Source organism: Dreissena polymorpha, chromosome 5 (genome assembly GCF_020536995.1).
Source record: "Dreissena polymorpha isolate Duluth1 chromosome 5, UMN_Dpol_1.0, whole genome shotgun sequence".
Taxonomy (NCBI): Eukaryota; Metazoa; Mollusca; class Bivalvia; order Myida; family Dreissenidae; genus Dreissena; species Dreissena polymorpha.
This window is the reverse complement of record NC_068359.1, coordinates 77,183,612-77,197,162: the sequence shown is the minus strand read 5'-3', so window position 1 is coordinate 77,197,162 and position 13,551 is coordinate 77,183,612. Positions and strand designations below refer to the sequence as shown.

Here is a 13,551-nt window from a genome sequence, read left to right as displayed (position 1 = left end):
AATAATTATAGTTTACTAAGTGTCGTAAGAAGCGTACATCTATTACAACGATTTGATGCTATACAAATAGTTCGATACATGAAAGAAATAAAATAATGTTCCATCAATTTAACAAAAGCCACTCTACTGTTTACAGACTGATAACATAGCAACAATGTTACTGTGTATAAATCAAGCTCTTAAGGGCAACTGGCACAGTCTACAATCAGTAGGTTAACAGTACACAGGTATATAATACAAATGAGGTGGGTGGTGATCAAATCTGTATATGCATGTTTAAACTATAACAGATAGATTTTTCTAATAACGTTGGAATAATGCCTAATCGTACTGTCAAAGTTACATGTTTGTAATAACGAACGTTACCTCAATCATTATGTATTGACATCGGTAAAAATCATTAAGTATTTTTAAGCTTTAGATTGCTATAATGAATAGGGAACATTTGATGGTGTATTTGTATGTCAAAGGACTATATTAAAGGTGGCCTTTTCACAGATTTTGGCATTTTTTGAAGTTTGTAATTAAATGCTTAATATTGATAAATGTACTCATTGGACCTTAAAAGCTCCTGTAAAAAAATCAAGAGTAAAATCAAAGGACAAAAAAGTGGCCGGTACCAGGGCTCAAACCAGTGACCCCCGGAGTCCTGGAGTTAGTCTGAAGTAAAAACGCATTAGCCCTCTCGGCTATTCCGCCGGATGTACACAGTCAAAGTATTTTATACTTTATATAAGCAATCTTCGTAGTTTCGTAAATTTAAACGACAACAACAGAACTCTCCAAATTATTCAATCGTTTCGCGTTGCAACGCTTTATAATTTTTAGGTTTTCAAATCGTCAAAGGATATATATATATATAATGGCTATATTGGACTATGGTAAATGTTCAGTAATACTGTTTCCTCACAAATATCATAACTAAAAAGAAAATTTGCGAATCTGAAACAACTTTTTTCAATTTTGTCAATTTACCAAACCGTGAAAAGATCCATTTAAAACCTGCCTGCGATAAGATTTTTAACCTACATTGGGAGGACTGAGTTTAATTTCTACTTCCGACCAAAACTTGTATAAGCCATATATGTATAAATCATACAAAGATAGGACATCCACGAATTGATTCGCATATGTGGACCATTCAAAATGGTATGATTGTTAATCTTTATTGTTTATGAACCTAACTGTTTGGATCTCAATGATTGGCTACGTTTATGTTAATTTTTTTTTTATTTTGCAAAGGAAATAATACATGTATACAGTGAGTGTTTTAAATACAGGTTATTGATATTGCATTCCACTACTAAGGAAGCATGTCCACAGGAAGTATATACTTAAAGCGTGTGCACTATTGTTTTACAGTGATCTGTTTTGCCTGTACCATAATTGCTATTCTGGCATTTTATGGGCAAACCTTCAGTTTGCTACTGGTCACATTTTCTTGACATAAAGTTCTCATTTGAGAACAAAACTTTCATAATTATCTTTAAATCTTGTTTATTTTAAAACGACAATAGTATCGCATAACACAAACTACAATACTACTTCTAATTCATAATGTAATGTGCCTACAAAATTACGGAGCAAATTAAAAGACAAAGGTAACTTATATCAACATTAATATATAGTTACAGCGTTGAATCCTTCAACGCGTCAGTTACTCAATAATCTATTTTAAGAACGCGCCATACATGCGTTTTGATATGTTGTGTTAGCTTTCAATCTTTCTTACCGTCGGCTACATAGTTATCTAAGATAAGATACTATCTAATGTGAATGTTTTGATATTTGAGTACAGCGTTCAATCCTTAAAATCGTCGGTTTGGTTATTTCCCTGCTGACTCCCTCGGTCCGGTGCGACTTCATCTGTATTTGCAACTACGATATAGAAAAGCCAGTGTATGGACAGGTAACATGGAGACGATTGACCAGTACACGTTTTCATATACGTATTATCCTGGGGGGCGGGGAGTTATCAATAAATCGATGGAAAAATATACATTTATTACATATACAATAAAATATGCATGTGCGTTGTAATGTACCACAAATATATATATAGTCCGTTACTAAAACAAAACTGTATACTATTTTTTAACCATAAATAACCCCAACCAATCTTGCGTGTAGATGTCGGCTGGGTCAGCTCCGATCGGCTACCTCTACGAATTTGATTGCAAACCTGAAGGCTTAGAGACTGGTAACACAGTATGGCTGTCAATCCAGTACGAATGAAATGTACGATAGAATAGAATAAATTTTTACTAGACAACATCGTTAAAGCGAATCAATATAAAAATATTGGACAACTTGTAGTGGTTTCAACCTAATAATATCATCATGATTTATGTTAATTGTTATGTAATTTTATGTCAATCTTTAGAAATTGTATATTTGAGCAACTTGTCTTTTATTGTTTATCCTTCAATAGCATACAGTAACGATTGATTCATATAATTTTCTTTACCTAAATCACGTTCTGATTCGATGTAACGTTGGGTTTTACTATTAATTTTGACTGTACACAAGTGACCTTATGTGTCAGAATCGTAAAGTGGTTCAACAAAGTTTTCATACATGCCGATGCCCTGTTGTTATCTGTTTTGGGCAAAACAATCCTGTAATAATATGTTGGTATTATTAATTCATAATGAGCAAATCAGTGTTATGAACTAAAAAGGTAGTATAAGTACAAAAGAAATGGCTACACTACTAACACTAACTTAACTGCCACTGATCAAGTATTTTGATGATTTATTCCGACAATTATCTGGCATTAAAGTCATATCTGGCATTAAAGTCAAAGTCTGTCAAGGCTATGGTGTACGCAATTCGACCAAATATTTCGTAAATCCAGTACGGTTACCTGGAGGCAGGGCCGAACGCCATGATGCAAGTGTGCCCAGGAGCTCCACCGGGTTCTGACACAGGTACAAACCATGTGGACGTGCTATTTGTAATTAATTTTACTTGCCTGTAGTTCAGTCGCTCATTGTTATAGATAGTGAAGAGTAGGACTCCGAGGAAAGATCAATGCATTTATTTTTTGATGGTACATGTAATGATGAATTGTTCACATTGTTAATTTGTAGTAGAAAAATAAAACGCTGTGATCTGGACCTTTTCTTGTTAATATGTATTACTTATCAAAAGGGTCATATATATACAACCATTAACAAAATGAAACATTGTGCAATTATATTATTTCAAACATACACATTAATTTATTGCATCCAACAGTTGAAGGTTTCGTTGTCGGCATTTATTAACATCAATGAACACATGCATTACTATTGTATTAGTGACAACCACATCGACATCGACCACTGCTACATCAACTACTGCTTCATCCACACAATCAACAACAAACACACCATCAGATACATCAAAAACTATTACCCAGACTACAACACCAACAACATCAACGCTATCGACAACAACTGCAACCCGAATTACAGCATCAACAACTACTATGCCTACTACAACATCAACAACTACTACATTAACTACAACATCAACAACCACTACACCAACTACAACATCGTCAACTTCTACCACAACTACAGCATCATCAACAAATGCGCCAGTTACACATTTAGCAGCTACAAAAACATCAACAATTATTACGCCAACTACAACATCACCAACTACAAAACCAACTACACCATCAACAACCACGACATCAACGACAACATCAACAACAACTGGACCGACATCGAGATCAACTGCAACATCAGAAACTTCATCACCCGTAACTACTGGACCCACAACTACAAGACCTGCAACTTCCAGACCCACCACAGGTACACACGATTTTGATCAATCTTTTCATATTCCGTAACTTTATAAAATGGTTCCCTAAATGATATAGAACGACAAGGAATCAAATGTTAAATGTATTTATTATCGTTGTGTGAATGAATAAACTGGTTATACGGGTTTTTGAAGGTGATATATGTCCAATGGTGCGGAAATCAAGATTTCCTCGTGCACAGATTTGTAGGTTTAGTCATTCGACAGGCAAGCAGGGTAGAGCGAAGACTTGATTTAAATCGTTTTATTTATTTTCTCAACCACATTTCATTGTGAAATTTGATTTATTTTTGTGTCGTATTGGCGTTGGTAATTTATTAATATGGACAGTCAGGATGAGAGGAGAGATCGCTTCGCCGGCGGTGACAGGGCTGGCACAGTAAATGGACACACGTAGAGACCACGTGGTAGCGGTCAAGAAGGTAGGCCCTCGGGGATAGAGGAGAATTGTTTGACGTGTTTGGTTTACATATAATACGCACATTGTGAAGAAAAGTATCATTTCTCACGTTTTTCTCTTGTAAAATGTAGTTTAAAGAGGCATGTCCTTTTTGCGGAAAATCATTGGTGCCAATCCTGATATAATTGACTGTATTGTCGGCGCTTACGCATTACCATTCTTATAATTACCTGAAAAATGTGTATCTGTGAATAACCAATCAGCTTTAAAGCAGATAGATTAGCAGATATTAATGAGTCGGTGCAGGATATGTAAAATACTGGCTGTATTGAAGAATTAAAAGACACCCCTCATGTTGTTAGTCAATCAAGTGTAGCCGTGAATGAAGCCGGAAGCTGTATTTGTGATCAATGAGGACAAGTCAATATAAGTACCAGTTCAGAGGCTAGAATGGGTAGGATTAATCTGGGATAGCCAAATGTTTTCTTTTGAAATTCTCGATAGAAGAATAACTGATTTTAAAAATACTCTTTTAAAGGTATTTTCTTCCATGCCAATGGTTTCGGCAAGGGATTTAGCTAGATGTACGGGGATAATTGTTTCAATGATGCCTGTTATTGGTAGTCTGGCTAGGTAAAGACTAGATATCTTTATTCTGAAATCGTTTCTAGACCGTCAATGCATAGAGTTATAGCCCTTGAACCAGATAGCTTATTTATTTCCGAATTTAGATTTTGGTAAGGTCGCATAGATGGCATACAATCAAGACATTTTAGTAAAACTACATGTGTCGAAGTTTTAAAAGTTTACAGTGATGCAAGTGGGTGTGCCGGTGGGGCTTATATTGTTGATATGTCAGGTTTTATTTTTCACGATATATGGTCAAATGACGATTGCAATACAAGTTCTACTTAAAGAATACTTAATGGAGTAGTTCTAGTTTTACGTGCCTATGGGATTTTTTTAAGGGTGGGGGGCTGTTAAGAGGTTTTCTGACTCTGAATCACGTGTAAAGTTGGTAAAGGTAGGAAGTTCGAAAATTGAGTAACATGATCTAGCACTAAGCATTTTAGTATGTGTTTGAAGATGAATATAGGACTAGAAATACAATAGATTCCAAGAGAATTAAACTCCATTGCCAGTATAAGTAAAATGAGCAATACAGATGAATGATAAATCTCACGAGATTTCTTTGAGTATTTAAATGGTAGCTCGGGTCCGATTTTGATTGATCGCTTGGCTACTGTTAAAAATGGAAATACTTAAAGATATAATTCAAAATTCTTTGATTTTGAAACAGAAGCAGATTGCTTTACACAGTTTTGGGGTGCCGATTTGAGTTGGTTGATGCCCCTATTTATCTCGTAGGAAAAACAATTTTGCACGTTCTATAATGCAACGCATATGGCGTTTTGGTGGTACACAGATGGCCTAGTGCAGCATTTTGGCCATTCTTATTTTAGGCTGGTAATGTACAAATGCACTTTGAGAATGATATTATTGTGTTTGACAAAGGTCAAACTATTTGTGTGAGTAATAACCACTCTGTTTCAGTTCAAGACCTTTTTCAAGAAATGTTCTTGCTATTCGAATTTAACTATACTATATGTCGTTTATATGTGAATCAGTGATATGAATGGTTTGATTGTTTTGCTATACTTATGGTATAGTTGGGATTTTTCACGTGTTTATATGTGTAGAAATGATTCAATGGATGTTGTTTTTGTATAGCCATTAAGTATGTATAGAAACCATGTTGGTGTATGTCCGTTTGCACCTGGTGCTTACGAAGTCGTGTACAGTACACGAGGAATGGAATATTTGCAAAAAAGAAAGCAAAAACAGTACTTGCAAAAAAGAAAGCAAGGGTTAAAAATAATAGTTTTAAAAGTATAATACTTGCAAAAAAGATAGCAAGGGTAATATTTATTTCAAATTGGAAAATACTTGCAAAAAAGAAAGCAAGGGAAACGGTTTTGTTACAGACAGTCAATTTAAAATGTTGGTGTGTGTGTTTCGTGTCTGTCTGCCTCTGGGGTAGACGCGATTGTGTGTGGCATTTCGTAGGCTCATGGGGTTGTGGGATCGTGTGGTCGTTGTAATTCTGGTCTGGTTGTGTTTTCTGATGATGGATTGAAAAGGGCCAATTCTGGGCCGCTGGTTCGGAGGTGCTTAGTGCATAAAGCGGATGTGTAGAGGCTTTGATTCTTTGATGTGAGATGTGTAACGGTGTGTTTGGTGCGTTTTTTGGGGGGTTTGGCGGTTTGGGGACTTTGAATTGAAAGGATGCGATACAAGATTTTTGAGGATTGTGCTATAATTATTATTTTCAATAGTAAAATGGTTCAATTGTGCAAGGGCGAACAGGTTTTGACATTTTGTAAAACAAATGCAGTTTTATGCCCTGTCTTCTACTTGAAAAAATGTATCTTGGTTGAAACTATTCTAGATATTACAATATATGTTTCGTTTAGAAACATAACAAATGGTTAGAAAATGAATAAATACATTTTAGTTGGCTCAAAGCAGATGAGTTACAGTAGACAATTAGATATTTTGTTCCACATCTTTCGTGAAATTTGACTTAAACCTAATGTTTACGGGTTGCATTAATTTCGGTCAGGGGAAGCAACTGTTGTTGCAAATAGCGGTGTATCTGATAGTGTTAAAAATGCATGGGCAGTGGAAGACTGTTGGCGCTTAGGATCACTGCGTGAGAGATTCGGATGAAACACAAACAATTGTTTCTTCTCGTTTGGATTTGTAAATATATATGGTACTTGGTGTTGTATGTTGTTAGTTGTGCGTTGTTTTTTTGCCCCGTTCTTTTTCTGTCGATAAAATACCCTGCTTGTCATGACACCTAAACAAATGTGTTTGTTTTTATTCTAAATGGTTAGATGATAAATAATTTATGTTTGTCATAAAATGTAATGGAATATAAAACATAAATGTATTTATTATCGTTGTGTGAATGAATAAACTGGTTATACAGGTTTTTGAAGGTGATATATGTCCAATGGTGCGGAAATCAAGATTTCCTCGTGCACAGATTTGTAGGTTTAGTCATTCGACAGGCAAGCAGGGTAGAGCGAAGACTTGATTTAAATCGTTTTATTGATTTATGCTCTGTTTGTGTGTTGATGTTTATATTATGTTTTATGTGTTTCAGTGAGTTTTATGAGAGCAGACGGATGACTGACTTGAGATAGAAAGGGGCATTGGTTCCGGACATTTTACCATGGGATTTACATAGTTTTCTAAAAAGAATACTTAACGTTTACGATATAGCAACATCTGATTATTTGTAGATTTCTCTAAAATTAGAGGTTTCAGGAGGTGATGAAGGCACCTAGACACCGGTCTTGAGCCATGGGTCCTCATACGTCCCCCTGCCATTAAAAGAAAAATGAAAAATGAGCAGTAGGGTTGCGTATCCCGCTCGCGGTTACACCTGAATCGTTCGTTACCACCGATTATTGTTTGGGGTGTACGTGAAGTCATGTGCACTTCTCTTAATTGATGGTAATGAATAAGTCTTGTAATTATCGCAGCTGTTTTATCAAAACTAATGCTTCACTTTATGTACTTTTCGCAAATAGGCGTTGTGGATGGGCATAGGGGGCGTCCTCGGTGCGCTTTGGGCATCGGCGGCGGACGGGCGGTTGTTAGGGCCGTGGCGTCCTTGTTTGGGCTTGTGCTTTTGAATTGTGTAGTTAAATTGTGCAATTGTATGATTTTGAGTTTAGGCTTGACGTCTGATGGGTATTAATAATATTCAATTATTCACATGTAACGCATGAGCATGTTTAATGATACGTATAACGACGTGTTCTACAGAATGGATTTAGTATCGTTTCAGTTCTTAAATATATGAGAAGGATGTCACAACGTTTACTGACGTCTCCAGACTTTTCAACTGAGCGGTGCCATTGGGGTCGATATCTGTTGCTCATTGAACACATACGATCGTCAGAAGATTTGTTTCTTGCATTTATGTGTAGAAAGCCCTGTCAGATACAAACACCCACTCCGTGCGTGTGTTTCAAGAAATAAAATACCCTGCTTGTCATGACACCTAAACAAATGTGTTTGTTTTTATTCTAAATGGTTAGATAATAAATAATTTATGTTTGTCATAAAATGTAATGGAAAATAAAACATAAGTATGAGTGTGTTGACTTGTTCATTATTATACACGTCTTTTGATGAAAGGTGTATTGAATAATGTTTCAACTGAATAATCTTTTCAGAACATATGAATATATATATATTTCCTTTCACATAATACATTTTATAATCGGGTCGATTTCTACATTGTTTCAATATAGCCAGTATGTTTTTATATTTAGATTAATTTCAGAATCATTGGTTGATGTTGGTGTTGATGATGCTAATTGTATTTTGCAAGTCTTAAAAAACTATAACTGCGTTCTGACTGTTTCGTTTTTATATAAATGCAGCCCTTCCAAACTTATATATTGTAGTATCCAATGGATGCGGGTCATTCCGTCCAAACGCAAATTCTAACGAGCCAGGAGTTTTATTTACAATCCACGCCTCGAAAAATAAGTGCTACGAGTTCGTGTCCTTACCAATGCACAGATGGCGTTCGGCAGAAAGTCATTGTACTGCCAATAATGGTCATTTGGCTCACATTGCCAACAAACAGGAGCAAGATGGAATATATTCCTATGTACATAGCCAGGGCGGTCACGACGTGTGGATTGGTTTGAACGATATTAACATTGAAGAGATATTTACCTGGGTCTCAGGTGAGTTCTAATCAGAATAAGAAAGGGAATAGAAATCATGATACGCATCGTGATAATACATCATGGCAAACTAGTGTTACACAAAAACACTCGATACATTTACTGCATTTAATATTTTTATATTTTACTATTCAACGAATTTCATAACGAGATAAAACGAGTTTGTTTATACATACACATGTTTTAGCTACATACAAGATGCAATACATACTTTATGGGTCTTTTGTCATATTGAGTGTTTGTCTTTTTTATAACGTAAACGTCTGTGATAATAAAAACGCCTGCAAAACCAGTTTACAAAGCATATTACACATGATATGAATAACGTCTTATTAGGAGACCCAGTTACGATTACGAACTAGCAGGATGACAGGTTTGCTGCTTTCGGTCATAATACAGAGGATTGTGTTATTTTGACCGACCAAGAACACAATGGGACCTGGGATGACAGACCATGTGACGAATTTCACGGTTTTGTGTGTGAATACGGTAGTTGTCTTAACTTTAATTTAAGTATACAGAAACTTCTTAGTTTAACATCTATAATTAAGTCAATCAGAAATGCTTAAAGCTATAGTTCATATAAACGAGTGCAGGTTGAATCGGCATCATGTTCGAGTAGTATACGTCAAATATCAACATGTATGTGTAGAAGTTGAAATAAACGATATTGATACATATGCATACGTATTACTTTATTAGCATGGATAGCATGTTCATTGAATTTAAATACTGTTTCTTCGCTTAGGAACTGGTACACAGACGTTCGAACCAACAACAACAAGCTCGACTACAATGTTTTTAACTACCCATTTAACCACAATAGCTACCATCACGGGCGTTCCACACAATGGAGGTATAGTTGGTGCGACTTTTTTGGATGTTTTTTATTTGCCATCAAACTGATTCCGTTATTTGTGTACTACCAGTAGATACAATAAAAGCCATCAAATGAACATATGCAAAAAGTGCTATCCTTAAATATTGCATACATTAAGGATGATAAAAATAGAATAATCTGAAACCTGTAAATACTTTCAATATTGTCTTACTCTTGTTTAACTATAAATTAACTCGTACCGGATACATTACAGTATCCGCTGGATGCGGGTCGTTCCATCCAAACGCAAATTCCAACGAGCCAGGGTTGTTATTCACAATCAAAGCCTCGGCGAATAAATGCTTTGAGTTCGTGTCCTTCACAAAACATAATTGGTGGTCGGCAGAAAGCCATTGTAAGGCAAATGGTGGTCATCTTGTTCACATTTCAAACATACAGGTGAAAGATGGAATCAATTCCTTTGTGCACAGCCATGGTGGTCAAAACGTTTGGATTGGTTTCAACGATATTAACATTGAGGAGAAGTTTGCCTGGGTCTCAGGTGAGATGTAATCAGAAGACTGGTTGGAACTGTAAATCATTTAGTCCAGTGTAATAAGCCACTGTAGCGAACTTAGATAGTATACACTATACAGCATATGTGATACTTTACGATATTTAATAGTAGTAGTATCATAAATATTGAAACGCATTTCATAACGACTACATACGATGTCCATACATAGTACTTATATTTCAAATAACGGAAACGTCTGTGATAGAAGACCGTCTGCCACTTTTACAAACCTTGAACGCATGATATTGTTTAACTTTTTTACCAGGCGACCCCGTTACGATAACGAATTGGAAGGAGGGCAGATTTGCTATTATGGTCACAGCACAGAGGACTGTGTAGTTTTGACTGACCAATCACATAATTGGACCTGGGATGATAGGCCGTGTAACGAATATCATGGTTTTGTGTGCGAATATTCATCGAATACCATAACGTACGCATGTTCTCATCCGGCAAATATCCCCGGAAATTACGAACCAGGATCGCTTTTTACCGTTGACAACCGTTGCTACGAGCTTGTCCGAACGAGTCACGCTTGGAGAGTTGCTGAGAATAACTGCATTAACAAAGGAGGCCACTTGGCTAGTATTGACAACATTCGGCAACAAAGTGGCGTTTTCCAAGTTGTGAGAGGGTCCGGGCTACAGAACGTATGGATCGGACTTCACGACCATGATATTGAAGAACACTACTCGAGGACATCAGGTACCTTAAAGCTAATTTGATAATAAAAAAACGGTATATTTAAGAATAATGTAGTAACGTTCACGGATGAGCATTCGTTCTGCTGGAACGAACTTTCGCTTATACTAGAAATGCGACAAGTGATGAACATCTCCAATTATTCATTATGATAGCGTTTAAAGAAATGTTGACAACAAAATATGGTAATTTATTATTCTATTACTCCGTTATGATGTCATTTATTTCTAGGCGATGACATTGTTGTTTTAGGTTCAGTGGCGGGCTTTACAAACTTTATCACATCGCATACCAATCTTCATAACAGCCAAGATTGCGTGTCCTTAGAAGCTCAAACTGGACTTTGGCACGACGAATTGTTTACTGAGGCTAACCCGTATCTGTGTGAAATAGGTTTGTACTTGTAAATAGGTCAACATGTATATACTCCTTGAGCCAATTGACCTTATTAAGCTTCTATTTAACTTATTTATGAATGTATAAATTCGTATGTTGATATTTACTTCTGTTTAACAAAATATGCATAAACGTATGGTTTGCGCACTGATCTATCAAAAAAACACACATATACAAGATCAAAGGGAAACCTTGCTAGAATAGAGTCTTCTTAAAGATTCGTCTGTACATTATGTTAACAAGTTCGTAAGATTTATGGTAGTCTGGAACCCAACTTGAAAATGTTACAACCGTACATTTACGTTTTCTGATAGGATGTTAAGTAATCTTTTACATGATTGCACATATAACATCAGAACTATAAGCTCAGTGACAAGATGTAAGGTAGTCTTGAACACTATAGCAATAATTGCATCCGTACGCATACGCTTTCTTACATGTTTTCTGGTACCCGTTTGCACATACGACATCATATCAATTATATACTGGGCAAGATCTAAGGTAGTCTAGCATCTGATTGCTAATATCAATATATGATTTCTAAGAGGCAGTATGTATATAACTCTGGTACCCGGTGGTACACACAAATCCAGTTTTGTTAGCTTAATGACAAGGTGATAAGTAGTATTATTCCCGATCGCATATATAGCGTCAGTAACATTTAATTATATTACACCAAACAATTTGGATAAATGACAGCATGGTCGGTAGTCTCTTCCCCAGCGCCTATATAACAATTGTACAATTAAGCTAAGAAAGAGTGAACGGTAATATTGTCGATTGTTTATGAAGTTACCCTTATTGTAATGACTCCGGTTGACTTCTCGTTGTAAAACATACAGAAAGTATCTAAACTTATATACGTGAGACTTCACTTAAATACTTACTATTTATGCAGCTTTGTTTTAATGAATGACGTCTCCACAAAGAAAACGTATGACTTTGCCATATAATTTCCCATTTGCTGAATTGTCAACCATGTAGATATGTACACTCAAAGTCAGTGTTAAATATTGAGTATGTATATAACTTCACATTCAATGTCGGAGAATATCCATTCATTTTGTTTTGTTTTTGCAGGTACCTTGGCTGCTGGTCATATGCCGAATCCGATTGGTTGATTGGTTTTTAGATGTCCCATTATGTTCAAATACACACATCATGATAAAGCAAAAATGTCAAGTATATGAAAATGAACATCTCAACAGCCATTGCAATTAAAACATAGCAAGCATTTGTATGCGTCCTTGTATATATGTCTGATATCACTAAAATTCAAAAGAATAAGACATAATTATGAAATTTAATCTACAAATACATTTTCATACTGGTATGTTCCCAACTGTGCAACCGTTCGTCTATGTTTGTACAAAACGGGACTTATCATTGGACCGGTGGTTTTAGTTATAATAACGCATTTTGCTTCACGTATTAATGATTTTCACATACGAAATCATATCCTTTGGCATAAACATTAAAACAAAAGGACACATTTTAGCCTGAATTAGTTTTTTACCAAATACGTGCCTTACCGATCAAGATACGTTTGGTCCACAAAATATATAAGACAAAATACAAAACAGCGAGACAATCTTTCCATGGTTGCTGTATTCATATTCTTATATGTTTTTTCAATAAATTCTGAGACCGTTATTCATATAATTGATAAACATAAACGCGATATGGACTCCAGACATTCTCTGATTTGAAAAAAAGAGATTATTGATCCTTACCCACGATGGATCGAACACACGTTACAAAGAGAAAAAAAACGCGCATACATAATCTTATTTTTTTACCCATATACCAGAGATCCAGTACAACCAATAGGTATACATCGCAAACTATTTTACAACATATTAACAAAGAAATATTAAAAGATTAATAGTGCAATTGAACAACAAAGTTTGCTTTATAAAACAATTTCATTTTGGCCATTTTTTTTAGTAAAGTATCTGTTGGCTCTTTCTTACCTCCCTTTATAGAGACGGATACTATCTATTGGCTATGCATTGTGTACACAAAAGGACCAAGACTCTGCAATATGTGGGTCTCGAAATAAATATAC

General features: G+C 35.6%; 1 protein-coding gene and 1 long non-coding RNA gene across 5 annotated transcripts; both read left to right on the top strand.

Moving 5' to 3' along the window:
* Positions 1 to 999: 999 nt before the first annotated feature.
* LOC127882043 (uncharacterized) lies at positions 1,000 to 2,238 on the top strand. The gene is made up of 3 exons (XR_008050387.1): positions 1,000 to 1,149; positions 1,799 to 1,909; positions 2,131 to 2,238. It is a non-coding gene; the product is annotated as an uncharacterized LOC127882043 (long non-coding RNA).
* Positions 2,239 to 2,838: 600 nt separating this feature from the next.
* Positions 2,839 to 12,719, top strand: LOC127882038 (lectin BRA-3-like). 4 transcript variants are annotated; one of them, XR_008050384.1, is made up of 9 exons: positions 2,839 to 2,930; positions 3,303 to 3,803; positions 8,701 to 8,988; positions 9,325 to 9,477; positions 9,737 to 9,844; positions 10,268 to 10,370; positions 10,651 to 11,090; positions 11,340 to 11,480; positions 12,564 to 12,719. XR_008050384.1 is itself a non-coding variant. In XM_052430430.1 (3 exons), exons 1-3 carry the CDS (start codon positions 10,541 to 10,543, stop codon positions 12,602 to 12,604), a joined length of 732 nt encoding a protein of 243 aa, XP_052286390.1. In that variant the 5' UTR covers positions 10,408 to 10,540; the 3' UTR covers positions 12,605 to 12,719. The 4 variants fall into 4 exon arrangements, 1 of the variants encoding a protein (XP_052286390.1); XR_008050382.1 differs by having other exon boundaries at positions 10,083 to 10,370; XR_008050383.1 differs by having other exon boundaries at positions 10,083 to 10,401.
* The last annotated feature ends 832 nt before the right edge of the window (positions 12,720 to 13,551 follow it).